At 40.4% G+C, this 27,346-nt stretch overlaps 1 protein-coding gene across 1 annotated transcript in view; it reads left to right on the forward strand.

Annotated features, from left to right (window-relative positions):
- Nucleotides 1-26,758, forward strand: part of TIMM50 (translocase of inner mitochondrial membrane 50) — a 28,001-nt gene extending 1,243 nt beyond the window's left edge. The window contains exons 2-11 of the mRNA XM_072430241.1: nucleotides 2,424-2,571; nucleotides 3,314-3,345; nucleotides 17,986-18,007; nucleotides 20,069-20,127; nucleotides 20,944-21,063; nucleotides 21,992-22,096; nucleotides 22,311-22,409; nucleotides 24,524-24,680; nucleotides 25,962-26,068; nucleotides 26,501-26,758. Coding sequence (XP_072286342.1) covers nucleotides 2,424-2,571; nucleotides 3,314-3,345; nucleotides 17,986-18,007; nucleotides 20,069-20,127; nucleotides 20,944-21,063; nucleotides 21,992-22,096; nucleotides 22,311-22,409; nucleotides 24,524-24,680; nucleotides 25,962-26,068; nucleotides 26,501-26,605 — 954 coding nt within the window. The 3' untranslated portion in view covers nucleotides 26,606-26,758. The remainder of the gene's footprint in view (nucleotides 1-2,423; nucleotides 2,572-3,313; nucleotides 3,346-17,985; nucleotides 18,008-20,068; nucleotides 20,128-20,943; nucleotides 21,064-21,991; nucleotides 22,097-22,310; nucleotides 22,410-24,523; nucleotides 24,681-25,961; nucleotides 26,069-26,500) is intronic.
- Nucleotides 26,759-27,346: the final 588 nt, after the last annotated feature.

A 27,346-nucleotide genomic window follows, 5' to 3' on the forward strand; every position in this document is an offset into this window, starting at 1 on the left:
GGGGGGGGGTACAGGGTAGGACCAGAGGGGTACAGGAACAGGGGGAAGTAAAGGGAGGGATGTACATGGAAGACTGGGGTAACACAAGGAAAGATCCAGAAGTTATTCAGTGAAGGATGAGAGTGCGAAGAATTGGGTGCCAGGGTGATTCATGGAGGAAATGTGAATGGTGGTAATACAAGGAAGGGAGCGATGACTGAATAATACAGGGAAGGATAGGGGCCCGATGTTATACAATGGGGGGTAAGTGCAGTAATGATTGAGTGACTGAGCACCAAAGTAAATGGTGGGAAGGATGGGTGCCTGGGATAAAGCAAGGAAAGTGCTGGGAAGGACAAGGGGCACCACCAGCCTGAACCAGTAATACAAAGCTGGATAGATCCATAGTTAATGTTGACACCATACTCTGACCCCACCATTCCAATGTGGCATCAGTGATTGGAACTTATCAGACCAGGCAACATTTTCCCATCTTCTCTTATCCAGTTTTGGTAAGCTTATGATAATTGTATTGTCAGGTGCATGTTCTTAGCTGACAGGAAAGGCACTTGTATTCCCCAACCGCTATTACCCCTGTGATTCAAGAACGTGTGGGGTGTTCAGATTTCTCTCCTACAGACCTGGAACTGTTCCAGCTATTCTCTTCTGACCTCATCAACAAGGCATTTTTCACTCAGAGAACTTCTAATTACTGCACATTTTCCCTTTCTCTGGGAAACAGTTGTGGGTGAAAAGTTTCTGAACTACAAAAGACCGGCCTAATGTGGTACTAACAACCATGCTTGTGCAGAGTCACATAAATCACTTTTCTTTGCGTTGCTTGGCAAATTCCGCAGATCACCTGGACAGTGTGTTGGATATTTGCATAAACAAGCAGGTGAACAGGTGGGGTGGATAAAGAAGCTGCTGTGTGTATGTATATATATGTTTGTGTGTACATACATACACACACACACACTCGTTCCTGGCTTTGCCCAGAAAGAAGAGAGCCAGAGTTATGAAATAACACATTTTTTCAACATATTCCCCCCTGAGACTGATGCACTTGGTACAGCGTAGTTGCAGCTTTTCTAGACCGTTCAAATAAAAGTCCTTTGGTTGGGCTGCAAGCCAGCTCTAGGCAGAATCTTTGACTTTAGAAATGTCTTCAAAACGTTGCCTCATCAGGTGTTTCTTTTAAATTCGGGAACAGATGGGATGGTGGAGCAATTGGAAAGCCAGAGTGTTCAATTTTGCAGCCACAGCATTGGACGTGTGTGCAGGTGCATTGTCCTTCAACAAAAACATCCCTTTGGTCAACTTTCCACGGTGTTTCCTCTTGCCTCCTCCTTCAGCTGGTCCAGGAGGTTAGCATAATACTGTCCGGTGATACTTGAGCCCTGAGGTAGGTAGTCCACCTACAGTATACCGTCTTTGTCCCAGAAAACCGACGCCATGACCATGATTTCTAGGATAAGAACTTCTTCGCCCTCGAGGACCCCCTGTGGCGTCATTACCTTGACTGTTCCTTGGTTTCAGAATCAGATGTGGAGCCAGGTTTCATCCTCAAGTCACTAACCTAGCCAAAAAGTCCTGTGCGGCTTCAAAATTGGTCAAAACAGCTTTGGATGCTTCAACTCGTTCCTTCTTCTGATCACTGTTCAAACATTTCGGCACCCACTTCCCTGAAAGCTTTCGCATGTCTAAGATAGTGGTGATAACAAACCCAACACCCTCCCATGAGATGTCAAGTATCTGGGCTATATTTTTTGCGGATATTCGCCGGTCATCAAAAATTAGCTCATGGACAGCATTGCAGGTTGCTGGGTCAGTTGAGGTTGGGGGGTGCCCATTGCGGGGCTCATCTTCAATGGTGAAATGCCCAGTCTTGAAACGAGATATCCAGGTTTTGACAGTGCTGTAGGAAGGACACTTCTCCCCCAGTGTTTGTGACATCTCAGTGTGAATATCCTTTGCTGACTTTCCCTGGAGAAACAAAAACTTCATGACAGCTCGTAACTCCAACGACGTGAAACTTGCTTGTGCCTCTCCCATCACAGCTTCTCACTAAAAGAAAAAACAGTTTTAAGAATCGCAAAGACCTGATATTTGCACAGTTACATAAAAAGGTATTAGGTTGTCATATTCCCTCACGTTTTTCTATTTCATCTTGAAGGGGGAAAAGCCAGAATTTCTCAGCCCCCTCTCGTGTGTGTGTGTGTGTGTGTGTGTGTGTGTGTGTGTGTGTATTTATATACACACAGCATTGAACCCAGAATTTTTTTTACGCTGGGTGGGAAGAAGTTGTCATTTTGTAAACTGACATTGTAATGCCATAATAATGTGAGCATCTCTCTACCTTCAACTGCGGTTCTTCAATTTTCTGGCACCATTCTTTGTACTCTCCTCATATTCACCGTCATCATTGTGTTTTCCTTCCACAGGCCTCTTCTGAGGACCCCCAAGCTGATCCAGAATCTGAGGAGCAGCAAAAAAAACAGAAAGAAAATAAAGCAAGAGCCAAAAAATTCCTCTTGAGAACAGCTGGGATTTTCGGAGTGTTGGGCAGCGGTTATATTGTATATACCTTTGGTGAGGAGATGGTTTTGTTTTATTTTCATATGATCAGGTTGGACTTTTTGTAAGCAGCTACAACTAACACAAAAGGCTTTTCTTATTTCCGGAAGCCTTTTTAGGGATTTATAAAAGTCCTTCTCAAGGAGACTGCAGCCTCTTGTCTGATAATTTTATGTTGTATAGTCTCCCTGGCTTGGTCCCTGTAAGTGGACAGAGAGACTGATGATCAGCAAACACTGATGTATTTTTAAAGTCTCAGACTAAAAGCCGTATACTAAAGGAGTAAAATGGCTGCAAAATGTGTTTTAGCTAGAAGGGTGGACAGACTGAACAGCAATTCTCAACCATGGATCCTTCAGAGGTTGCCAGGGGTTCCCTGAGCAATGAGTAAATTTACCTCTCAAGTCAGTATAATGACCCCAATGATCTATGGTTATCTGTAAGGGTACATTCATCACACTGGCCAGAAATATATAAACACATTCTGACCACCACATTAATTATCTGTGAGCTGTGGATATAGTAAATATATATATATATATATATATATATATATATATATATATATATATATATAGTAACTGTAGCAGGAGTCCTCTGAAGACCTTCAAATGATTTCAAGGGTTCCCCCTTGTTAAAAAAAAATTGCCCTATAACAATAAATGTGGATGTGGCTTTCATTGTATAATAATCTTATTGATTGGTTGTTGTACATTCCCAATATCAGAATTAATACAATGATCTGTTCTTCCTGCAGGTAGCAGTTCTGTGGATGAAGAAGGCAATAAGGTAAATAATGTGCTGCATTCACCCCCTACCTCTCCCCCTCTGTGTTACCCACAGCAGTCGTTTAGTTTGATCTGCTGCCATTGTTCAGGAATCAAATGAGAGCTAAATCTGATTTGTTATCATGGACCTTGCTGTTTGTCAGACAATATTAGGATTCTTTAAATGGAACTATAAGGAAAATGAAATGGCAGTCTGTCACCTGCATTACCACATTTCTGGGTTCAAAATGGATCACAGAATAAACCAGTTAATGAGCCCAGCAGGCCAAACAAGGTGTCAGTTACAGAGGTTGGGACATAACATTATTGGGTTTATTACAGTTTGCTGTTATTTATATGGTTTATCTATTTTTTCTACAAAAATAAAAGATAACTTCCTGTAACTGATAAAAACTGTTAGCTGGAGTTGGGCTTTAAAGCAGAACTAAATCCTTCATACTCACCTGTCCCCAAGGTGCTACCATCTTCTTACTTCTTATCTTCCTCCATGTGATCTTCATTCATTTTGATTGGCTGGGCTGACATAACTCCCCAGGACCTCAGGGGTTCGTTCATTCCCAGCAAGTGCAGGACATAGCTTGTCCTATTCTGCAATAATGCTCTGCTTGATCCAGCATTATTACATAGTTACATAGTAGGTTAGGTTGAAAAAAGACAAGTCCAACAAGTTCAACCACTAGTGAAATAAACATATCCCAGATATAAATCCCTATGGACATAGTTGGTCCAGAGGAAGGCAAAAAAAACCTGGTACAATTTGCTTCAACAGGGGAAAAAATTTCCTTCCTGATTCCATGAGGCAATCGGATGTTCCCTGGATCCACAGTCACTGTTATTTTTACTTTAAATCCTTAATACCCTGTTATATTCTGTGCTTCTAGAAAAGCATCCAGCATTTTCTTAAAGCAATCTATAGTAGTTGCTGAAACTACTTCCTGAGGGAGCCGATTCCACATTTTCACAGACCTTACAGTGAAGAATCCCTTCCTTATCCGGAGCTTTAACTTCTTTTCCTCCAGACGCAACGAGTGTCCTCTTGTTCTTTGTAATGATCTCAAAGTGAATAACGGGCAAGAGAGTTCTGTATATGGACAGTTTATATATTTATACAGGGTGATCCTATCCCCCCTTAAACATCTCTTCTCAAGGGAGAATAGATTCAGTTCAGCTAATCTCTCCTCATAGGTGAGCTCCTCCATTCCTATTATTAGTTTAGTTGCCCTTCTCTGCACTCTCTCCAATTCCACAGTGTCCTTTTTGTGAACTGATGCCCAGAACTGGACTGCATATTCCAGATGTGGTCTGACCAATGCTTTGTACAGGGGCAGGATTATGTCTCCATCTCTGCAGTCTTTTCCTCTTTTAATACAAGAAAGTCGTTTACTAGCTTTCGATATTGCAGCTTGGCATTGCATGCTGTAATTAAGTCTATGATCTACCAGAACCCCCAGATCTTTTTGCATTTCTGACTACCCCAAATGTATTCCCCCTTGACAGTATGAAACATGCATGTTGTTAGCCCCCAAGTGCATAATTTTACATTTATCTATATTAAATGTCATTTGGCACTTGGCTGCCCAATCAAACAGTACATCCAGGTCTGCTTGTAGATTAGACATTCTGTATGGACTTATTTCCATAACATAGTTTGGTGTCATCTGCAAACACAGAAATGGTCAGAAATGGTACTTTTAATCCCAAACTATATATCATTTATAAAGATGGTAAACAGTAAAGGTTCAAACACTGAACCCTGGGGTACACCACTAATAACCTTAGCCCATTCAGAGTATGAATCATTAAACACTACTCTCTGGATGCGATCTTTAGGCCACTTCTCTATCCATTTACAGGTTGACTTTTCTAAACCTATTGTCCCTAACTTGCATATTAAACGTCTGTGGGGTAGTGTGTCAAATGCTTTAGCAAAGTCCAAGTACACTATATCAACTGCTATTCCACTGTCTACCTGTTTACTTCCTCATAAAAAGAAAGTAAATTTGTTTTACAGCTTCTGTCTTTCTTGAAGCCATGCTGACTATCACTTTTAATATTATTTTCCAACAGAAACTCCTCTATGTGGTTCTTTATCAAACTCTCTAGGACCTTTCCAACCCTGGACGTTAATCTAACGGTTCTGTAGTTACCTGGTAATGACTTTGCCCCCTTTTTGAAAATAGGAACCACATTGGCCTTACGCCAATCCATCGGTACCTTGCGAGTGACTAAAGAGTCTCTAAAAATTAGAAATAATGGCCTTGAAATAACCGAGCTCAGTTCTTTGAGGACACATGGATGTAATCCATCAGGTCCTGGTGCTTTGTCAACCTTAATTTTTTCCAGCTGTTTCTCAATCATATCAATTCTGAGCCATTGTGACTCATTTAAGCCAGTGACATTGCTATTATGAATTTGGACTTGAGCTCTGCCATTTTGCTTTGTGTACACAGAGCTAAAAAAAAGTGTTTAGTAAATCTGCCCTGTCTTTATCCCGTTACCAACCCAGCGACATCCTTTAAGGGGCCTACATGCTCAAATCTGATCTATTTGCTATTAATATATTTGAAATTTTTTGGGGGGGTTTGACTGACTTACCTTTGCAATCTGTCTTTCATTTTGAAGTTTTGCACATTTTATCTCCTTTTTACATCTTTTGTTATATTCTTTATAGGTTACAAATAATGAAGGTGATCCTTCATTTTTATATTTTTGGAATGCACTTTTCTTGTTCCTTTTTTAACATCAGCTGTGAGCCACATAGGTTTCAATTTTAGCCTCTTAAACTTATTACCCATGGAATATATTTTTCAGTTTGCTTTTGTAGAACAGACTTGAAACATTCCCATTTCTGTTTTGTGTTCTTTGAGGACAATATTGTCTCCCAGTCCAAGTCACAGAGCGCCGCCCTTAATAATGGAAAATTTTCTCTCTTAAAATTAAATGTTTTTATCTTTCCCATTTTTGCTTCCTGTTTACAGCTTACATTGAATGAAATCATATTATGGTCACTGCTCCCCAGATTCTCTTTTATTTGCACATTTGTTATAAGCTCTGCATTGTTAGAAAGAACTAGGTCCAGCAGAGTATCATTTCTAGTTGGGGCTTCCATAAACTGTACCATAAAATTATCTTGTATTAAATTCACAAATTTCCTCCCTTTTGTTGTTCCTGTAGTTCCATTACTCTAGTCAGTGTCAGGTTAGTTGAAATCCCCCTTGACTAAAACACTTCCACTTTTTGCTGCTTTTTCTTTCTGTGCTAGTAGTTGATTTTCTATTTCTTCCTTAGCACTGGGGGGCCTATAGCAGACTCCAATCATTAATTGTGTGTTATTCAACCCCACATTCAACTCCACCCATAATGCCTCAACCCCATCGCTTGTTCCATCCGTAATTTCTTCTTTCACATTCACTTTTAAATCACTTCTCACATACAGACACACACCACCACCATTTTGTTTGACTCTGTCGTTATAAGAGAGCCAGGATTCAGCAATACCAACTAAGTCAAAATTCTCCTCACTCATTAAGGCTTGTAACTCCCCTATCTTGTTTGCTAGACTTCTAGCATTAGTGAACATGCTCTTTTAAACCTTTGCTGCTTTTACTATCATTGTTTACCAAATCCTAGTGTTTTAGTACAACTAGTAGTGCACAATCCAATGTTTGTTGTAACATGGGAAGCTCCCATAACCCTCCCCCCCAATTAACCTCAATCCACCCTTCACTAGTGTCTGACCCCTGACTAACCTTTCTGCCACCTAATTTGACTGTCCCACCCCCCTCTGTCCTATTTTAAATATCTGAATGAACCCAAACCCTTACCTTTTGCACCAGGACTTAAGCCATGCGTTTAGCTCCCTAAGCTCCCTTTGCCTTTCCTGTGTTGCACATGGCACAGGCAATATTCCTGAGAATATAACCTTTGAGCTCCTTTTCTTCAGCTTGAAACCTAGTTCCCTAAACTGATTTTTTTAAGGATCCTCCATTTTCCATTTATATTGTCATTGGTTCCAACATGGACCAAGACAGCTGGGTCCTGTCCAGCCCCTCACAGTAATTTGTCCACCCAGTCCACCACATGCCATGGTACTCAGTCCACCACACATGGTACCACGTAGACGACAAACTATTCTATCCGTCCTCCTGATCATAGAATCCCCTATGATAACCAGTTGTCTATTCCTTCCTGGGTTTCCCTCCCCACCACTACTAGATGTGCTGCTCTCCCGGCTGTTAGGGATAGCAGTAACATCTAGAGTTGCCACCACTGGGTCTGCCACCTGCACATTTTCACATTACTTTGCAAACATGTTGGGGTGCTCAAACACAGGGGTGGGCATCTTTTTCTGGGGGCCCCTACCACTCCCTCTAGTTACATTAACCCAACTCCCTACATGTTCATCCTGACTAACCTCTCCACCCTCCACATCTAAGCCATTAACTACCTGCTTTTGTAGAACGGACTTCAAGCAGGAGACCCTGCTCAAGGTGATCCAGTGATTTCAGTGTTTCAATGCACTTCTCCAGCTCTCCAATGCGAGATACCAGTAAGGCGACTTGCTCACATTTGTCACAGCTGTATTCACCTAGGAGCTGTTGCTCCATTTGTGCATACATGTGACAGACTGTGCACTGAACCAAACCTTCCACCTTGCTACCACTCATTTTCCCAATTACAATTTTTGTTTACAAGGAGTTATAAAAGGTTATTTACAGTTTGTGGTTACTATAAGGATTTAGCACTTTTTGTTTTCAAACTCCTGTTTTTTCCAACTTGACTTGATGAAAGAGCCACTTGTTTCACAAACGAAACAGTGAGCAATTATTATAATAGTGGAACTTTAGTTCCGCCTTAATTTGTCATTTAGATCAGTCCATCTTAAAGCGTACATAAACTCAAAATTTTTACTTTACATAAAAGGATAGACAACCCTTTTATTTAAAGTGAAAATTTGTTTTTTTTTGTTTTTTTTTTAAATGCAACACCCCTTTTAAAAAAAAAAAAAAAAGTGCAGCACCGCCCCCTTAATTTTTGATCGCCTCGGCAATAAAAAATGAATGGGAGCGCAGAGCCTCCTGGGATACCTGTGTCATGCATCCCGAGCATATCTCGAGCATGCGCAGAAGGAGCCCTTTCATCAATAGGGAAAACATTTTTTTGCCCAATCTTGTATATGCGTAGTGCGAAATAAGGTGACGTAGAAAGAACCCGGTAGAAGAGAGGAGAAGATGTCAGCGCTTGGTGCTCCCTCTGCGCTGGACCAAAGACGCATACCAAGGCAACGTGGGACCCAATGGAAGAAACCTCCTGATGGACAGACTGATCTGCGTGATTATAGGTAAGTGTGGTTTCCTATGAGGGAAAGAAGAGTGGGTTACCACTTGCTTACCCTCCCCTCTCTATACATCAGTATAGCTTTGTGTGTACTGTGGTGCTCCCACTTTAAATTTGGTGCCTCTCAGTTCTGATTCTTTTTAACAGCAACAAGTATTTATTAGTACTAATAAATACCTTGTTGCTGTTAAAAAGAATCAGAACAGTGCGTTTATCTGAAGGTATCGGATTCACCCAATTTAGAGGTTTGTAGGTCCACAGTATCTGTCCATTAATAGTTGCATTCTATAATTACACCACTAGAGGTCAGTGTTCATCTTGTTGGCTGTCAGCATTACCTAGCACTATGAATATCAATCCTTTTCCATGTGTTCCATATATTATTAATGCTCCCTCAATTAAGGTAATTTACACCGGTTTACTAGAGATGCCACCAGAATAACATAATGCATACCGCAGGCTTATTTTAGTAGCAGTGCCCACACTATTTTATTGCACTAAGTGGCAATTTACTAAATCATAACATAACTTTTAACAATCACAGCTGTTTTTCCAATTTATTGCAGACATATGAAACTCAAATCGCAAACATCACAAGGTGATGTTAAAGAGAGACTGTCACTGCTCTTTAGCTCTCTGCTGACTTCAATATAGTGGGGAACCGATAGAATCTGCGAAATCTGACACTTCTGGGTTTGTGGGATGTTTGGGACTTCTTACAGCTCCTCCTTCAATCTGATGTGTCAGTAGGGTGTTAGTGACAAATTGGATAGAGAGCTAAATCTCAAAGTATAGGGTTAACCTGACGGCCAATTAAGTTACAGTTTCAGTTTGAGAGGCTGAGAAATAAGTGCTCTGGCCTTGCAGCGCTAGGTCCCAGGACACTATCTTGCAGGTTCTCCCCGTGTTTGCATGGGTTTCCCCTGGGAACTTGGGTTTCCTCCCACATCCCCAAAACATGCAGTTAGGATATTTGGTTTCCCTCCAAAATTGACCTTAGACATATGACTGAGGTAGGGACAATAGAGTGTGAGCCCCCTTGAGGGACAGCTAGTGACATGGACTTAGTAAGGCGCTACGTAATATGATGGTGCTATATAAATACTGTGTAATAAAAATATATATCCTATTGTTCAGAGACTCAGACTAAAGGCTGTTTAAAAGCTAAACATAATAGCTGGTGGAGGTGTTTTAGCTAGTGGGGTGGATAGATAAAGAAGATGAACACCGGACTGAACTTTAGCGTAGCTTTTTGTGTTCCCCTCTGGCAATTATAATGAATTTATGCCACTAAAGCACTATACCAACAAATCTGGATTTGGCTTTCAGTGCTTTTTTCCGTGATATGAAGTTGTAGAGGGGTAAGTGTTTCTTTAGAGCTGGTTAAGCTGACAATACTGCTGTTTCACATTTTTTTATAACGTTTAGTAGTACCTGCCGTGCTATAGAGGATATTTGTGTCTTGTTGCTGCAGAGTAGAGCTCTGGATGAAGTTCAATTCATCAGCTAACTTAATATGGTCGGTTGTTCTGTGATGCAGTCACCGTATGCTGCCTTTAGAGTTTACTTTCCATGCACGTGTGTGTTGTCTGTACATGTTCCATTTGAAGTTAGGCATTTGAATTACTTTTATCACTCAGTGGTTTACCCTACAACTTGCATCATGTTGGCATCCATATCGTCTGCAGCAGTCTGCAATTGTACACAGACTACAATACACAGTGAAGCCACTGCCGTGATTTATTTCAATCAAGTATGCACTTAAAGCAAGCTATAAATCCTGATCATTGAAAATAAAAGCACCAGCTGTGGCCCCACTAGGCAATGGCCATTTCCTGCTCTAGATTTCATAGCTATGCTGTGTCTTCCACTGCTTCCCCCAATATAACGCATCAAACATGTCTAACCAACAGAGGCCTAATACTAATAAGACATATAAGAGACCGCCAGGCTGTACTTAGATACAAAATAACTTTTGTGGACCCAGTGATCCATATGGCATAAAAAGTGCCTGTAAAAAGCAAATTGCCTGTGCTGATAATCTTTGTTTCCACTTGTTTCTCTTTCTCTTAGCCAAAAATAAATCTTGTGCATCTGCCATGCTTTGGGTTTGTCAGTTGGATGGTGCCACATTGTGGTTCTCTCTGCCATGTAGTGACATAGGGGCTTGTGATTGGAACCCAAAACTGAGGGATAAGGAAGTTCCTTTAAGCAGCCATAGCACTCCAGGTGAGTGCCGGTAGCTGGACAAGGTAGTTTTAACTGGCATTAAGTTATGTTTTCAGAAGAGACATGGCCACTTCGCTATGGATATATTTGAAAGTCTATATGTGTAAAATTACAATTGCTGAAAGTTCTTTTCTTTCTCTAAGTGTGCACAACTGGATTATGTATGCATGCTTGTTGGAGGATAAAGGTACCAGAGTCATTCAAAAAGCGCATATGTGTGCGGAGTTCTTCATTATTATCTTGTAAGTATGGAAAGGCAGTGCCCTAAAATGGCGGACCTTGAGTAAAAGTCCAGAGGCGAAATGTATAATAATAGCTCCCTTTCATTGATCAAAGTCTCAGAAGGTTCACATTAAAGCGGAACTAAACTGAAAAATAAAATCACACTTGCCTTTAATTCCGCTTGATTGCTTGATGAGAAGTCCCACGCTGTCCTGGAATTCTCCTTCGTTCGATTATGGAGGAAATGTCAGACACCGCCATTTTGGTCTGCCTTCTGTACTGTGCAGGTGTGAGATAGGGTGACGCAGCCTGCTGTAAAAGGGGAAAGTAAGAGTACCAATCACACTGCGCATGCGTGGGAGGAGCAGATCAGCATCTTTTTCCCCTTAATGTAGGAAAATGCCCCTTCTGCACATGCCTTGGAGGAGCAGCCAGAAGCCTCCCGGGATGCCATCAAGACAGAAAGGGGGAGGTGCTTCACTTTTTATTTTATTTTTTGCCAAGTCATCTAATAGCCCCTGCTAATATTTCTGTTTTTTTTTAGCTCGGGTTTCATAGCTTACTTTAAGTGGACAATCCACCCAAAATGTTTATTTTGGTAGTTTCTGACCTGGCAATATGTCCTAAGGATTCTATTAGTTAGATAATGAATTTGAGTTTCCTTCGTCCTTCTGTGGCCGAAACAGGGTGTTGCACTTAAAAAGAGTTGTCCACCCTTTTTTGTAAGTTAAACATTTTAGTTTAGGTCCACTTTAAGGTGAAGTTGAGCAGCCAAGAGGTTTGGGGCCTTTGGCACTCCAGTTCAATCAGGAATTCTAAACCTTATGAACTTGAAGTGAACTTGATTAAGAAATTAGTGGAAGGGAAGGTCTTACTGACAGTAGCTGTTCTCGCAGTATCCAAAAAGAATCCACACATCCAAATTCTATTTACCTAAAGGCGGCCAATTCTATGGCCTTCTGGTGTGGCACGCTAACGTGGGGATTATCACCCAAACATCATCTCATGTCATATGGACCTTTAGTGGTTTTAGTGTCAGTAGTGTGAGATTTCCTTCCGGGAAAGTCTGAGCTTTCATTTCAAGCTGTGGGAAAGTTACATATAACTAAGGACTGACTCCCTTTCACAGGGAAGTGCCAAGTGTGTCCTGGCCATCATTAGAGATCTCAGCCAACAGGCAGACCACTTCCTCCTGCTCTTCTTTGATGGTGGCGAGAATGGAGGAGCAGTAAAGTCCTTTTATTATTAATAGTGGTATGTGAAGAGGAAGCTTTCAGACTAACTGTATGTCAATTGCCCATTTAATGTTCTTTGAAGCCTGCAGCCCAAAGGGCTATTTTAGAGATGAAGTGACAGTGGAGTACTCGGAGTTGGTTACAAGGTTAAATGTCTACAGTTGGAGGACATACGTGTTGTAAAAGTGGGATTACCGTTACTCAATATATGGGCTTACTGAGTACATTAAAACTGTTGTATTTCAAAGCATTTATTATAAATCTGTGCAATGACTGCTATTGCTTTCCCTTTTCTATTAGTAATGGATGACGTGGTCATGTTCTATGATGCAAGGACCTTTGTGTTCAATAAAAAATATTTAAATCTCCTCTGAGGCTTTTTAATGAGCTCATTAGTCATACTAATTGTGTTATTTTCCCTTTGTACGTTCTGTAACGTTTTAAGGCACTGCAGCCGTGCCAGGACAGGTAAATCCCAAGTTCTACAAGCCGTAATTTATCTCGCAATTCCCATGATCATATACTAAGCGAGTAACAATTGCAGCGCTAAACAGGTTTTTGTGGCTGCAGGTAAATGTGTAGATTCTATAACCAAACGTTTTCATCAGCTTGTCATCCAAGTAGGGTTTACATCTAAGTAAATTCAATGTGTTTGTGTGAATTATTCAAGCGGAACTAAAGTTCTACTTTTGGACAGGCGATGTCTCTTCTGCAGTAATCCCTTCTACCTCCCTGATTGCTCTGGGAAACTCAAAAACTGCTTGCCGTTATGCTTTGCAATCCCGGCTTCCCTAGCACTTGCTGGGAAGTAATTAACTCCCGCGCACCTGCATAGTTACAGAATATCTGCAGTGATAAGGACAGAATTGGAGCACAGAGTCTCCTGGGATACACGTCACATATCTGTAACACAGTGGAAGTATCTGTGGGTCTACAAGTGTCAGGAAGGGTTATAGAATGACATAAAACACTCAGGCACTGCTTCATAAAAAGGTTAGTACTTATCTTTATTGGATACGTACAATGGTCCAAAACAGCACCAGTCCCATCAGCAAGATCACATGACTGGATGTACCCCAGGGAGTGCCCATTTCCATATCATCCAACTAGGAAGAGTCAGACAGGGAGAAGCTAGCCTTTCTGTACACGTGTCCAGAAAATGTCAGCACTCAATTCCATGATATCTAGGGTTAACAATTATACACTGATCTTAACCAATAGCACCAAAATTCAAAAACAAACAATACAATGCCAACAACAATTACACCAATAACATGCACAGTTTTATCTATTGTCATACAAAAATAGCAGTCTGAGTTTGTGTCGTTCTTTAACCCTTCCTGACACTTGTAGTCCCACAAATACTTCTGCCTTGTTACAATATCCCTTGTAGCTCCTCCTTCTGCACATTCTTGAGATCATGACTTTACAAATGGGGCTTTCTTCCACATCGGGGAAAAAATTTCAGATCTTACGCAGATCTTTTGCCATTTACAGTAGGCTATGTCACCCAATCTCGTGCCTGTGTAGTGGAAGATCAGGTGACATGGCCAGAAGAAGAAAGAAGGCTGACAAAGATGGTGGCATCTTGGCCTTTGCAGCGCTGGGTCCCAGGTTCGTATCTCGGCCATCTGCTTGGAGTTTGCAGGTTCACTACATGTTTGTGTGGATTTCCTCCCACGTTCCAAAAACATGCAGTTAGGTTAATTGGCTTCCCCCCAAAAATGACCAACAATGACATATGACTATGGTAGGAACATTAGATTGGGAGCCCCATTGAGGGACAGCTAATGACATGACTATGGACTTGCAGCCACAGGCCCATGGCTCAATGATACAGTAGTAATGATAAAATAATGGCGGTTTCTACATATTTTTCCTGGGTGGAGCAGACTGACATACCTTTCTCTTAATGTGTAGTAGTAAGGTGTGTAACAAGAATTCTCTGATATTTACCCTGGAATGTAATTTATTATTAGCTGACCTCCAAGGCATATCTGGTACAACAAAAGCCAAAACAATGTTTCCTCCTCTGTGGTTACTTTGGAACATCTATTGGCTTTAAAGGTTTTTGTTCCATTAGGCCCATGTTAGGCAATTTGGGGGTTTGTCACTTTTATAGTGACCTATAGGTAATCGTCTCCTTAAAGGACAATCATATAAACCTCAATAGAATTCTCTGATCTCTGTTGGGAAGATTCATCTGTATGGGATTATAATTTGTTTAGGGAATTGTTATTGTGGTTTGGTGATTAAAACTCTTTTTGTTATCCATAGTAAATTTGACTTTCAGATTAATAAAAAGAGAAATACTGACACAAGTGGAGTATGGACATAGCAATGAGCTCCTTACACTGCAGTGTTTAACCCAGAAATGTTTTTAAACCGGGTGGGAAGAAATTGTAGGCGGGTGGTGACCCTGTATTGTAACCCAATTCATCAATAACCACCCAAAAACAACCAGGTGGTAACTGAAAAGTGCTGGGTGGTGCACCTAGCTAAAAGGGGATTATGAGAACACTGCATTGAAATCATGCCATTCAGTTCTGCCATTCACATGGGTTAGGCTATGTATACACGTCCGATTATATTCGCCGAAATGAACAGTAGGGCTCATCCTGAGAAAACGGCGATCACCCAACATCGTTCACCGATCCGTCCTGAACAACTGTAATGGAAGTGAAGAGAAGAGAGCACAGTAGGGTGCTGCTCACTCATTTCCCCCCTTCCCAAAAAAAAGAATGGTGATGTTGACATCTGTCACTATTTTGTCGCTGGAGTAGAAAGCACAGGAGGGTATCTGCTCACAATATTCCCGACAGTATCAACAGGTATTATTTTGCATTTATTAATCCGATATGAGAAAATACTTTGTTGTATATTTATAAGATCATAGTTGGGGGTTTATATACTCCTTACAAAAGATCTGACCCTTAATGGTATAACTCCTTGTTTAATAAAGCTCTGTACATCATATTTTTGCTCATATAAGATTTTTTTTACCTTAACATTGTGCAATGCACAATCAGAAGACATTAGTCACCATCTAGTCTGGGCAAGGACCTTCATGGTAGGATCACCAGATATTATAACATTATGAATATGAGAGTTTGAGTTTAGATCCACTTTCTTGGTTGGCGTCACTGTAACTAACTAATATTCTGTAGAATGGTGACAGCTGGTTGGTCAGCTTGGATGTGAAAATAGTTCATTAACACTGAAGTAAAGGGTAACTGATTATGGGGGGGGGGCTGTTTACAGTAACCATCATTATTCATCATTAGCACTTTTCTGCTGTTTACAAATTAACTTTTTTTATTCATTATGGTGGTTTGTGGGAACTTTAGACCCCAGAACTTATTCCTATTGTAGGAGGCAGTATGAAAACACACAGGGGGTATTCACACCTTTTTTGTGCAGGTAGCTCTGAACATAAAGCTGTATACAAGGTCTTTAATGTCTGAGGCACACTTGCATCCTGTTGTCACCTCCATTTCCTCCCCTGGCCTTTGATATGCATGGTGTATCACCTTGCTGTGACTGGCCCACTTGTCACCAGGCTCTGGCACACTTCTAGGTGTGCAGATGGCAGGCGTCCTTTGTCTTTGATGTTTATTGTGTGTTTAGCAGCACACTTATCAGATGTCCTTCTTTTCATGCTTTGTCCATAGAACAGCTTTTGTCCTGGAGCTGGTGTTAAAGCCACTTCTGTCCATATGACTCAAGGTGATCGGATCCTATAGATGTGAAAGCTGGTGCTTACTGTCGGTTGTGATGTATAGTTGTAAAACTATGCATTATTCAACTCTATAAACCCATCTTTGGGCAGAACGGTAGCTCAGTGGTTAGCAGCCCTGGGTCCTAGGTTCAAATCTTGGCCAGGACATTATCTGCATGGAGTTTGCAGGTTCTCCCTATATTCGTGTGTGTTTCCTTCCACATTGCAGTTTGGTTTATTGCCTTACTTTCAAATTGACCTTAGACTTTGGAAATTACATAAGACTATGGTAGGGACATTAAATTGTGAGATCCTTTGAAGGGACAGCAGTGTTCTCCCCAGCCCTTTTTAGCTGGGTGCACCAACCGGCACTTTTTAGTAACCACCCGGCTGCTTTTGGGTGGTTACTGATAAGTTGAGTACAGGGGCAACCACCTGCCTACCCCTACCCATCCAGTTAAAAAAACACTGGACAGCTAGTGACATGACAATGGACTTTGTAAAGCGCTGCATAAAATGTCAGCGCTATATAATTACTGTATAGTAAAGCTTGGCATGTCATAAAAATTGCAGTCAGTTCTGCTGATCTCCTTCAGCCTTCCATTTTCCTGCTTGCAATCAACATGAACTCCAACACGAGTTGCATGGCATTTCTCAGGGTGGGATTCCTCATATTAAAGCGTACCTAAACTTAGAATTTTCACTTTAAGTGCAACACCCTTCTTTTAAAAAAAAAAAAAAGACCCCCCCCCAACCTAATTCTCGATCACCTAGGTAAATGGGAGCACATGGCCTCCCGGGATACCTACATCACGCATTCCGGGAGGCTCTTGGGTGCTCCTTCTGCGCATGCCCAAGCATGTGTAGAAGGAGCCTTTTTGTGAAAAGAGAAATAAATTGCCGATCTTGCGCATGCAATCTCACCTCCGGATGGATCGGACTGCCCTGCGGGATTGAAGGTAAGTGTATTTTTTGTGTTTTGGGGGATTTTGAGTTTAGTTCCTCTTTACTGTCAGTGATAGGAATACATTCCTTACAGCAAACACAAGATTTAGCCTTGAGCCCTGAAACATTGGCTTTTCAACATGTTGTGACAGTGCTTTTTATAATAAAGGAAGAATCATGTTCTTTGCAGTGCTGGTGACTTCGTCTTCTGTTTTCATGGATTCCCAATGGTGACAACAGTTGACTATGCATACTAAACATCCATTTGTAGCCTATAGAATTGTGTGGCACTATTGGGGAGACAAGGAGAAAATGTCACTATAAGGGTCTGAACCAGGCCCTTCATGGCTGGATCACCTGGTGTATTTGGAATAAGCTGTAGATTAAAAATGACTTAATATATGAACATATTAAATCTTGTGTGATTGAGGTTACTTGGTAATTCCCCAAGTCATTTTTTAAACTGGGTGGGATGAAGCTGTAGGTGGGTTATAGTCCCTGTATTGTCACAAAACTCTTCAGTAACCACACAAAAACAGCTTGGTTGGTTACTAAAAAGTGATGGGTGGATAAAACAACACTGAGGAGTTTGATGTCCTTTGAGCATGATTTGGTGGGTTGACCTCACTTAATTCCTGCTCAAATTTTCCTAGTTTTCTTTTTTTTGTTATTATTGAATCTGGGAAGTAGATTGTAAGCTCTTCAGGGCAGGGTCCTCTCCTCCTCCTGTGCCATTGTTTGTATGTGTCTGTCATTTGCAACCCTTTTTTAATGTACAGCCCTGCCTAATATGTTGGTGCTATATAAATCCTGTTTAATGATAACTTGGAAAGTAATCTGTCATATTTGTTGAACCATATAGAAGTATGTAGGGTCATTAAAATAAATTCAGAAATGTAACCAATACTAAACTTGTAATATAAATGTCATATAAGTGTCTTTCTTTCTATTACAGATACCTGATGAATTTGACAATGGTGAGTTTAAAAAATAAATCTTTTTTTTCTGCTTCACTAAAAAATGTCCACATTCATGCTTCCATCTAGCTGTGCCTGTTTCATCCTATTCTCCCTTTGTATATATTTAGAGATATGGCAATGGCCACAGTAATAAGGGAGATAAAAGACAGAATTTAATATTAAAGTTCATTCATACCATAATGTGCATGGTGACATCTATCGCAGTAATGTGTGCAGGCTGTGGAGGGTTTGACATACATTGCTCTGAAAGCTTTAAAAGATTTTATGTAATAGACTTGTATAGAATATTGTAGACAACCTCCACATGGAGGACTTTTAACAAATTTACTGGGCCACTCTTCTGGAACAAAAGATATCCAATGGTAAGCAGAAAAAATACCCACATTTTCCTTACATCTTGTTAGCATTTGTGTAGTTAACAAACCTTAAGTTATGTAAGAACATTGGAATATTACAAGACCAAGTATTAGAACTGAAGTAACCTACATGTTTATTTTCAGATTTACCCATTAATCTGATGGGTTTCATGTGGCAAACATATAGGTACATAGATGATTGTCGCCCAATACAAACGTGCTTGTCTCAGGCACGAATCTAGCATGTGTGCGTACTGACAGATCTATAAAAGGCGATTGGGGAACAATTGCTATACTAGTCAATGGGAAGAGCACAGCAGAGTGCCACTGAAAATGATCATGAAAGATTGTTTCTAGCAACGAAAATTGTACTTCTGTACACAGGCATATTGATGAGAATATTTTAGGATTGCCCCCATTTTATTTGATAAGAAAAACAGAATTGTACAAACATGCTTCACCAGAACAACACACAAGCTGAGAGAATATCCTCATCTCATCTGTATATATCATGCTTTTGTTTTGCTTTTCCACATTTTATCCTTTTGCTCTTCCATGTTCTATCCTTTCTATTATACATTTCTACTAGTAGAATGCAAACCTTGATAAAAGAAAAAAGAATGAAGCAAGGATTTTTTTGGTAGTGAGTGGTTATGTTGTTAAAATGATTGGATCAACAAACAATCGCTGATAGAAATATACAATGCAAATTTGCACTCACTGGATGATTCCCTAATGACAACTCTCAAGTTCTAACCACCATCTTTAAACACCCTGAATCCCATCTCCTTTTTTAGGAATTTTGTCCATATCGGGACATAACTTGTATGGTCACTAAGTTAATAACGTTCACCACAAATCCCCTGGAGAAGCAGCATGGGGAAATGCGTCGGGATATAGGATGCTAACTTGACCACTCTTTAACAACTAGGGATTTAACTTGTATAGTTGACTGGTCATGAAACAGCAATAGGGCTGACCATTCTTGACAATTTATATTATTCTGTCACAGATTGTTTGTTATATTCAATCATTTTAACAAGAATATAACCACTCGCTGGCAAAAAAAAACCCAGCTTCCCTTCTTTGATCCAATTTTGCATTCTACTCATTTACTTGGTGCGGCAGTACTCATAATTGTCTAGGAGGGATTTGTTCTATTGATTCCTATAGCTCACAACTAGACCAGAATATCAAGATTTACACTTTTGTCTTTGCTCTGGTTGTCCTCTCTTCTTAAGATAGGTACACACTTCCAATGATTATCGTTAGAAAACAAAGGTTTACGAACCATCAATGATTGTGCGCGATTATATTTAAACGATCGTATTGTGTACATGCTGTAACGATATGATTCAAATATATTCCACCAACAGAGTACACACGCTTGATACAATCGTTTGAACAATGCAGGGAGTGACATGTAAAGGAGAAAGTGTACTGCAGAAACATGCACGATCACTGAACAACCGTACACACGATAGATAGCGAACGATCGCCGTCCAATCAGATCCGCCGTGCCGGTCGTTCATTTCCAACGACAATCCTCGTTCGTCGGGGACAATTTTCGGCCAATTGGTTGTTCGTTTCCAACGATAATTATTGGAAGTGTGTACGCAGCTTTATTCTTCTTCTCACCCCCTCGGTCTCCACAATCCAATATTCTTTTCGTTCAATTTTGTCTTTATGCTTCTAATTGCAGACCCTCCGGTTATACAGCATTTCAGAAGAACATATAAGTATTTTAAAGATTATCGACAGGTAAGTTGGGACTCTTGGACCTTCTGTACATACTGCAGGAACTGGGGGATACCACTAAAAAAATAGTGTCCATGAGGGTTCCCAGTATACTATAACCTTGGTGTTGTGTACAATACACAGTGCAGGAGTGAAGTATCCAGTTACAGTGACCCTACCCTTTGATAAATATGGGGGCTGCCACTTCTCCTTTAAAACATGCTAGTTGCCTGGCTGTCCTGGCACCTGAGCCTGGAAGCAAGTATTCAACTGAGGTTTCCTAACTTTAGTTTGCTTTTCCTTGCTGGAGGTCAGGGATTAGGAAAGTGCTGTAACAGTGCCAGGTAACGTGCATAGTATTTTTGAGGCAGGAGGACACGTTTATTTTGTATACAGTGTATACTTGCCAGTGCTCATAACATCAGTACCAGTACTCAGTGTATACTTGCCAGTGCTCATAACGTCAGTACCAGTACTCGGTGTGTACCTGCCAGTGCTCATAACATCAATACCAGTACTCATTGTATACCTGCCAGTGCTCATCACATTAGTACCAGTACTCAATGAATATCTGCCAGTGCTCATAACATCAGTACCAGTAGTACCCAGTCCCTCTTAACATCTCAATGCTTTTTAGTTCCATTGTAGGTTTTTCATGAAATGGAGCTTGAATTAGCTCCAGACCTGATTGGTGGTGAGAGCTGTTAATTGTTGATGTGTGTAAGGTTAATGAAAGCTGACACTTCGGGATGTATCAAGACAGAAATAGAAGTGTGACAATGTGTTTTACTTTAAGTAATGGATGGATCCTCATTTTATCTTTTGTTTGTGTTGGGATAGATGATTATTGAACCCACAAGTCCTAAACTACTTCCAGATCCATTAAAGGAGCCATATTACCAGCCTCCCTATACACTAGTGCTTGAGATGAAGAATGTGCTGCTGCACCCAGAGTGGTCGGTGAGTAATCCGAACTATCCAAGTCCCTGGCCAAGTGTATGATGTAGTATTATGTGCACAGCAGGCTGCGACTAGATTACCTACATGTTCACCTACAAAACAGTGTTATTTTTTTACACATCATCATTTTAGAAGGGGGAAATTGAGAAAGTGGAAGGAATTTATAATACTCGGACTACCACATTTACAAAATGTTGCCCAATATTTTTATATAGCTCAGACTTTTTTTTTTTTTTGTACTGGATAGAGTAGGTAAGGAATAAAAGCCCTGCTTGTTTTTTTGGGTGTCTGTACCGTTTGGTTAAAATCCTAAAGGCAGGGGAATTCCATCTCTTCCATCTCATCCAGCTGTCCCAATAACCGTATAATAACCCTATTGACAGAATTACCTTTACCCTTGTTCTGGGGACAACTGTATGATTTTGTTTTTTTTATTCATTTTGTTTCAGAGGAGAGGAGATAGATCTCACCATTGGGGACATTGGTGGCTTAGCCCTGGCGTACTTTTTTAATTTGCTAAGAAGAGAAACTGATGTTTTTGGCAACAGTGCAAAGACATGGATATTGATGAAGCATTCTTTAATAAGAGTTATTTTCATAAATAACCCTTGTCAAATAAGACAAACTTTGCTAGAGAAGTAATGGGGGAAAATGGCAGGCATTTAGCAAGGGATTTTGGGTAAAAATGGGGGCATTTATAGTGATCTCTGATCCAACCCTTATTCGGCTGCAGTAAACCTTCCAATAACTTCACAACAGAAGATGAACTTGTAGGCAGTTTTTGTCTGATATCTTTTTGTCTTTTTGGGTCCTCTACATTATATGTGCAGGTTTTTATGTAGTTTGTGCATTATTTGCTGCAATGCCCTGACTATTGTCTTAATTCTGATTGAACTCTCCCTGTAGTAATTCTAGTTTCTGCTCTCAGTTAGAAACAGGATGGCGGTTTAAGAAGAGGGCTGGCATTGACAACTTGTTCCAGCAACTTGCCCCTTTCTATGAGATTGTCATATTTACAGCTGAAACAGGCATGGTAAGTGTGAGCTCTGTTATCTCTCATTATCTCAAATGAATAATTATAATGAGGATCAATCTATAAATCTGTGTTCAACCTTAAGTGCTGTGCCACATTTCCTAAGTTGGACAAAAATATATTGGGCCCAGTTCTAACCAATGCCCTGCTTTCGTGTGTGCTAAAAAAAAAAAAATCATAGATGTGCTTAAAATATTTGGTATTTCTCCTCCAGACTGCATTCCCTCTCATCGACAGCATGGACCCACATGGTTTTGTATCATACCGACTGTTCCGAGATGCAACACGTTACACAGAAGGCCATCATGTTAAGGTGAGAAAATGTCTTTCTAAACATGGTAAGAAGATAAATGCTACAGGGGTGAAGTTAGTCTGGATGCAATGGTTATATAGTACTTTTGTCACTTACACATTAGAATGATGGCTCAGGTGGTGAACATTCAAAGTCTTTGGAAGATTAGCTCAGCCAACCTCAATATATACCAGGTTTTTATTTTATTTCTGAAAACTAAAGCTTGTCCAATCCTTGGTCCTGAGGGGAGTTGCTACCTATGACCATTTTTTGTTTTAGCCATCAGTCAGCAAAGCCTCAATGTTTTATTGGTGCTGGTGTGGACAAAGGCCATTTAAGCCATTGTTTACTTTACATTTGAGGACAGACAATGAAAGGGTGAGAGGCCCTTCCCCAGTGTTGTACACAGCTACTTAATGCAGCTGCGCATGGTCATTGTGTATAGGTTTTATATAGTTGTTTAACTGTTGTCAGCTTCTACAGTCTTTCAGAGGAGAAAACATTCACTGCTAGGATGCTTTTTGGTACTAAATCATACACAACTGATCAACTAAAGAAACCACTGGAATGAATCCCTAAAAACAAAATAATCTGCAAGTCCTATTGTGGTTTATTTACTACCACTACAGTGTTCTCCCACGGACCCTTTTAGCCAGGTGCACTCCCCGGCACTTTTCAGGAACCACCTGGGTTTTGGGTGGTTACTGAAAAGTTGGGGCACTGAACAGTTGAGGAATAAAATAGGACATACTAAGAGGGTGGGCATTAGAAGGTTGGAACAAAATATAGGGAGTGGTAGAAAAGGATTCCTAAGGCAGCAGTTACTGGGAACACTCAATTTGACATGGGTTTGCCTACAGCTTCTTTCAACCAAGCTTAAAAGAAAATCCTGGAGAGAATATGGTACTAGATATTCTATAGTATGGAAGGGCCAGCCACTGCATTGATAAGCTTGTAGAATAAAGCTAAGCAATCATGGGTATGTTTTAACAAGCCCAGGCTGCTTTCTTCCAGATATAAGCTACCAGCTTTCTGCTGGCAGTTGGCTCATGCAGCTGACCATAGGCCTTGGGTGGGTGGATATGCAGGCACGATCCAGCTGCTGATAGGCATTAGTACCTGCTCAAGCATGAATGGTCATGGAGAGGAGTGTGGGAGTTGCTCCTCCTGGCTGATACGTGGAGGATACAACAGCAATTGAAGTGTTCTATTGTTTTTACTGGGATAAGCTTTCACTGCTGACATCTGCACGATTTTAAATGAAGTGTGGTGGACCTGGTGATTAGTGCTAGGGGGGGTATACATATTAACTTCAAATTAAAGTGTGGTTATAGCTAAACTAGGAGAACAGGGAAAAGTTAGAAATTGTCAGCTCTGTTTTCTGTGTTCAACTGGGAAAGTATTCCTCTGACTGGGACACTTGTTTCCCTTTGTTTTGTTGAGGGTCTCCTCTTACTTCCAGTTGTCTCTGCCATATAAGCTGTAGTAATATCTCTGAAAATCAAAAACTTGATTTGTTGTAGCCATTCCCTTCACTATCCAAACAACTATTTGTCTTTAATGATAGTTTATTGGGGCCTACTATGTGGAAAAATATATAGCTCTGAATATTGTGTTAAAAAACCCTCAGGATGAAAATTGATTATAAACTGGCATTCTAAAACTTCAATTTACCTTCAAGAATGTGAATGCAGTTTTATAGTATTCAAAGGGACAGTGCTTGAGGTTGTACCTGCCCATACATGTTCCCATACTGAAAGAAGAGTTTTTGTGTGAATAATCACTGCTATTGATGATCATTCAGTGAAACTTTGTAAGCATTTACAATATGTATTAAATAAAACATGCTGTGTATAAAGTCTTCATATTAAACTCGTTTGTCTAAAAAAAAAAAAAAAATTCACTGGTTCACTTTTTTGTAACGAACACAAAGTTGACCCCGTCGCATACACAGGCCCATATTAGAAAGTTAAACATTGCTCTGGTCCATAGGGTTTCAATGTTTCATGAAGAGATGAAATGCCTAATTAAATTTGCCAGCTACAGCTAAAATAGTGAATATGTTCTGTATTTTCTCTATTCTCATCCCTTATCCCTTTCTGTGTCTTTGGTTATTTATGCGTGTTTGTATCTAGGACATCTCATGTCTGAACAGAGACCCAGCACGTGTTGTGATTGTGGACTGTAACAGAGAAGCTTTTAAACTGCAGCCTTACAATGGCCTGGCCATAAAGAAATGGGACGGCAACTCCGAGGACCGGGCACTCTATGATCTTACAGCTTTCCTGAAGAGTGAGTATATCTGTAGGGTGTAATGTGACTGATATGGAGGAGTCAATGGGGGACCAAGACTTTTGCTTTCTATGAAGTTCATTACAGTTAGGTTAGTTTATAAAAAAAAAAAAAAAAAACCTATAGGAGTTGGAAAACTTTTTCTGACTCCTATCCCTTCTTTAAGTTCTTCAACACAAAGTCAAAAAGTGGGGGGGGGGTAATATTCTTTTAAACTAGACTAGTTAAAGTCAGAACCATTTTTTTTTGGTGGTGATTGGATCAGCTAAGTAAAACGCAAGGTAGAAATGTGATCAGGCTGTGGACATAATCTCAACAAACTGTCAATCAGCAGGCCTCACTTGCTCTGTAGCTGAAGCCGCTGAGTAATTCATCCTTGAAGTGCTCAGAGCAGACCTATAGGATTTCATTGTATCTCTGGTGAACTTTTAGGTTGCTTTGTTCCACAGTGTAGATCAGTAAAGGTTTTATTAAAGTTTATTTACTGCTTGTTTGGAGTATGCAAATATTAGAATTTATAAAACCTGGCTGCAAATATACTTTGGTGTTCTGCCCAGCCCCCAGGTGCACCTCCCGGCATTTTTCAGTAACCACCAGTTTTTTGGGTGGTTGCTAAAAGGTTGGGTCACAATACCAGGGCTGCCACCAGCCTACAGCTTCTTTCCAGCCAGCATAAAATATTTCTGAGGAGAATACTGCACTTTAGAGGCTATCTGAGGAATTATTAAATCTCCACACAACAAACCAAATGTTGATGTTTTATACCTAATCTCTACTGAAATTCTTTTGTTAAGAAGACTATCATTCCCTAAACCTATCCCAACAGCATTTCCCTGCAACAGAGGAGGGAATATATTTTACATCCCAGACAACTTGTCTCCTTTCTCTCCTTTGCAGTGCTCCTTGTTGGACACTTCCAGGAGCGTTGGATGCCTCTGTTTCTTCTTGTGCTGTATTGTACTTCCTATATTTACATCACTACTTCATCCTATAAGGATTTAGGTTTTGGATGATAGAACCAGCACACGCAACAGAGGACACAGGCCTCCCACATGTGTCACATGTGTCCAATGCAGACAGACAGAGGCTGCAGTGCTGTAATGCAGGGATAGTGAAAGACACAGAAAGTGGAGTATATTACGTCTTTTATTGCAGGAATCCGATGGTTAGATTTCTTTAGGCAACTGTAAAAGTTTTCCTTAAGGTCAGTTGTTTTTTTAAAGTATACGTTTTTTAGGTCTTTTATTGTAATTTTTTTCTCTTTACATTTCTTTCTTGCAGCCATTGCAGTGAGTGGTGTAGGTGACGTCCGAACAGTTTTAGAAAATTACTCTTTAGAGGAGGACCCTATAGAAGCTTTTAAACGCAGACAGACTCAGTTGGAACAGGTAATTGTGAAATGCTATATAATTCCTTTATTCCTATTTTACAAACACAGTGCAAGAAGTTGTCATGACCCTGCACTATATTCAGGATTTATAGAGAGCCTGTGAGCATTAACTCGCCAAACTCTGGTATAGGAAATTCATAACCCTGATTATTTTTATTCTAATTTAGGTTGGATATTGGAATGAAATAAAAGTTTTTTCTATACTGTACACATGCTCTATGTTGATTTTTTCTAAGTGCCCGTATTTGCATATGTTGCTGCTTTATACACAAGGAAATGCTTTGCCTTTTTTAAAACACCATTTAAAATGTGATTCAAATTTAGAATGCCTACATTTCATGGTGAAAGGATTCCTTTAGGTACCTTGCCTATTTACAAATACTGTTTTCTATTTTAAATGGTATCAATCTGTTTTCTATTCCATTTACAGGAGGAGCAGCAAAGACTAGCAGAGATGTCACAACTTAGTAAGAGACAGACTCTTTCTTTGGGATCAATCACAGGGCGCTTTTGGCCTCGCTCCAAGCAGGAATGACATCATCTCCATCCCTAGCGTTCCCCTGGTTAGCAGCATGGAGACTTGACAACTGTGACCCCGCAAACCTTGTATATATTATACGCCTATAGACAGTGAAAGCGGACCTGTGTTTGTGTGAATATATTAATAAAATCTTTCTTTTTGTAGACATATTCTGGGAATGATTTCTACACCACATGCAGTATAAGTACCATTTCACCCATTTACACAAAACACTTGTGCAAAAGTAATTTACTTAGTTCAGTGTTTCTCAACCAGGGTTCCTCCAGAGGTTGCTAGGAGTTCCTTGTGCATTGAGCAGGTTGTGACTCTCAGGTCAGTTTAACACATTCTAATGATCTTTTTGGCTGTAAGGGGGACATTCTTCCCAATGGCCAGTAATGTAAGTGGAATTCTTCCTAATGACCACCCGGCTAATATACTGTGAGCTGTGGAAATAATAAATATAGCAAGAGCACCCTGAAGACCTGCAAATTATTACAAGGGTTCCCCCATGTTAAAAAGTCGGGAAACATTGCTCTAGAGCATTGTGGGCTGCCAAGGAGGGCATTATGTATAGAAGAAAGTGGCTTATTCTTTTTCCCATACTGTCTCGGCTTCCCTTCTCTTTCCAGGGCTTGTCGTTCATCCCACGCCACCATCTTCTTTGTTCTAGGTTCTTCCTGACGTCATCTGATCTTACACTGCACGGTTATGAGATCATATGACGTGTCTTTCTCTAACTAACTGTGCATGTGG

The sequence above is a fragment of the Pyxicephalus adspersus genome, chromosome Z (assembly GCF_032062135.1).
Source record: "Pyxicephalus adspersus chromosome Z, UCB_Pads_2.0, whole genome shotgun sequence".
In the NCBI taxonomy this organism is placed as follows: Eukaryota; Metazoa; Chordata; class Amphibia; order Anura; family Pyxicephalidae; genus Pyxicephalus; species Pyxicephalus adspersus.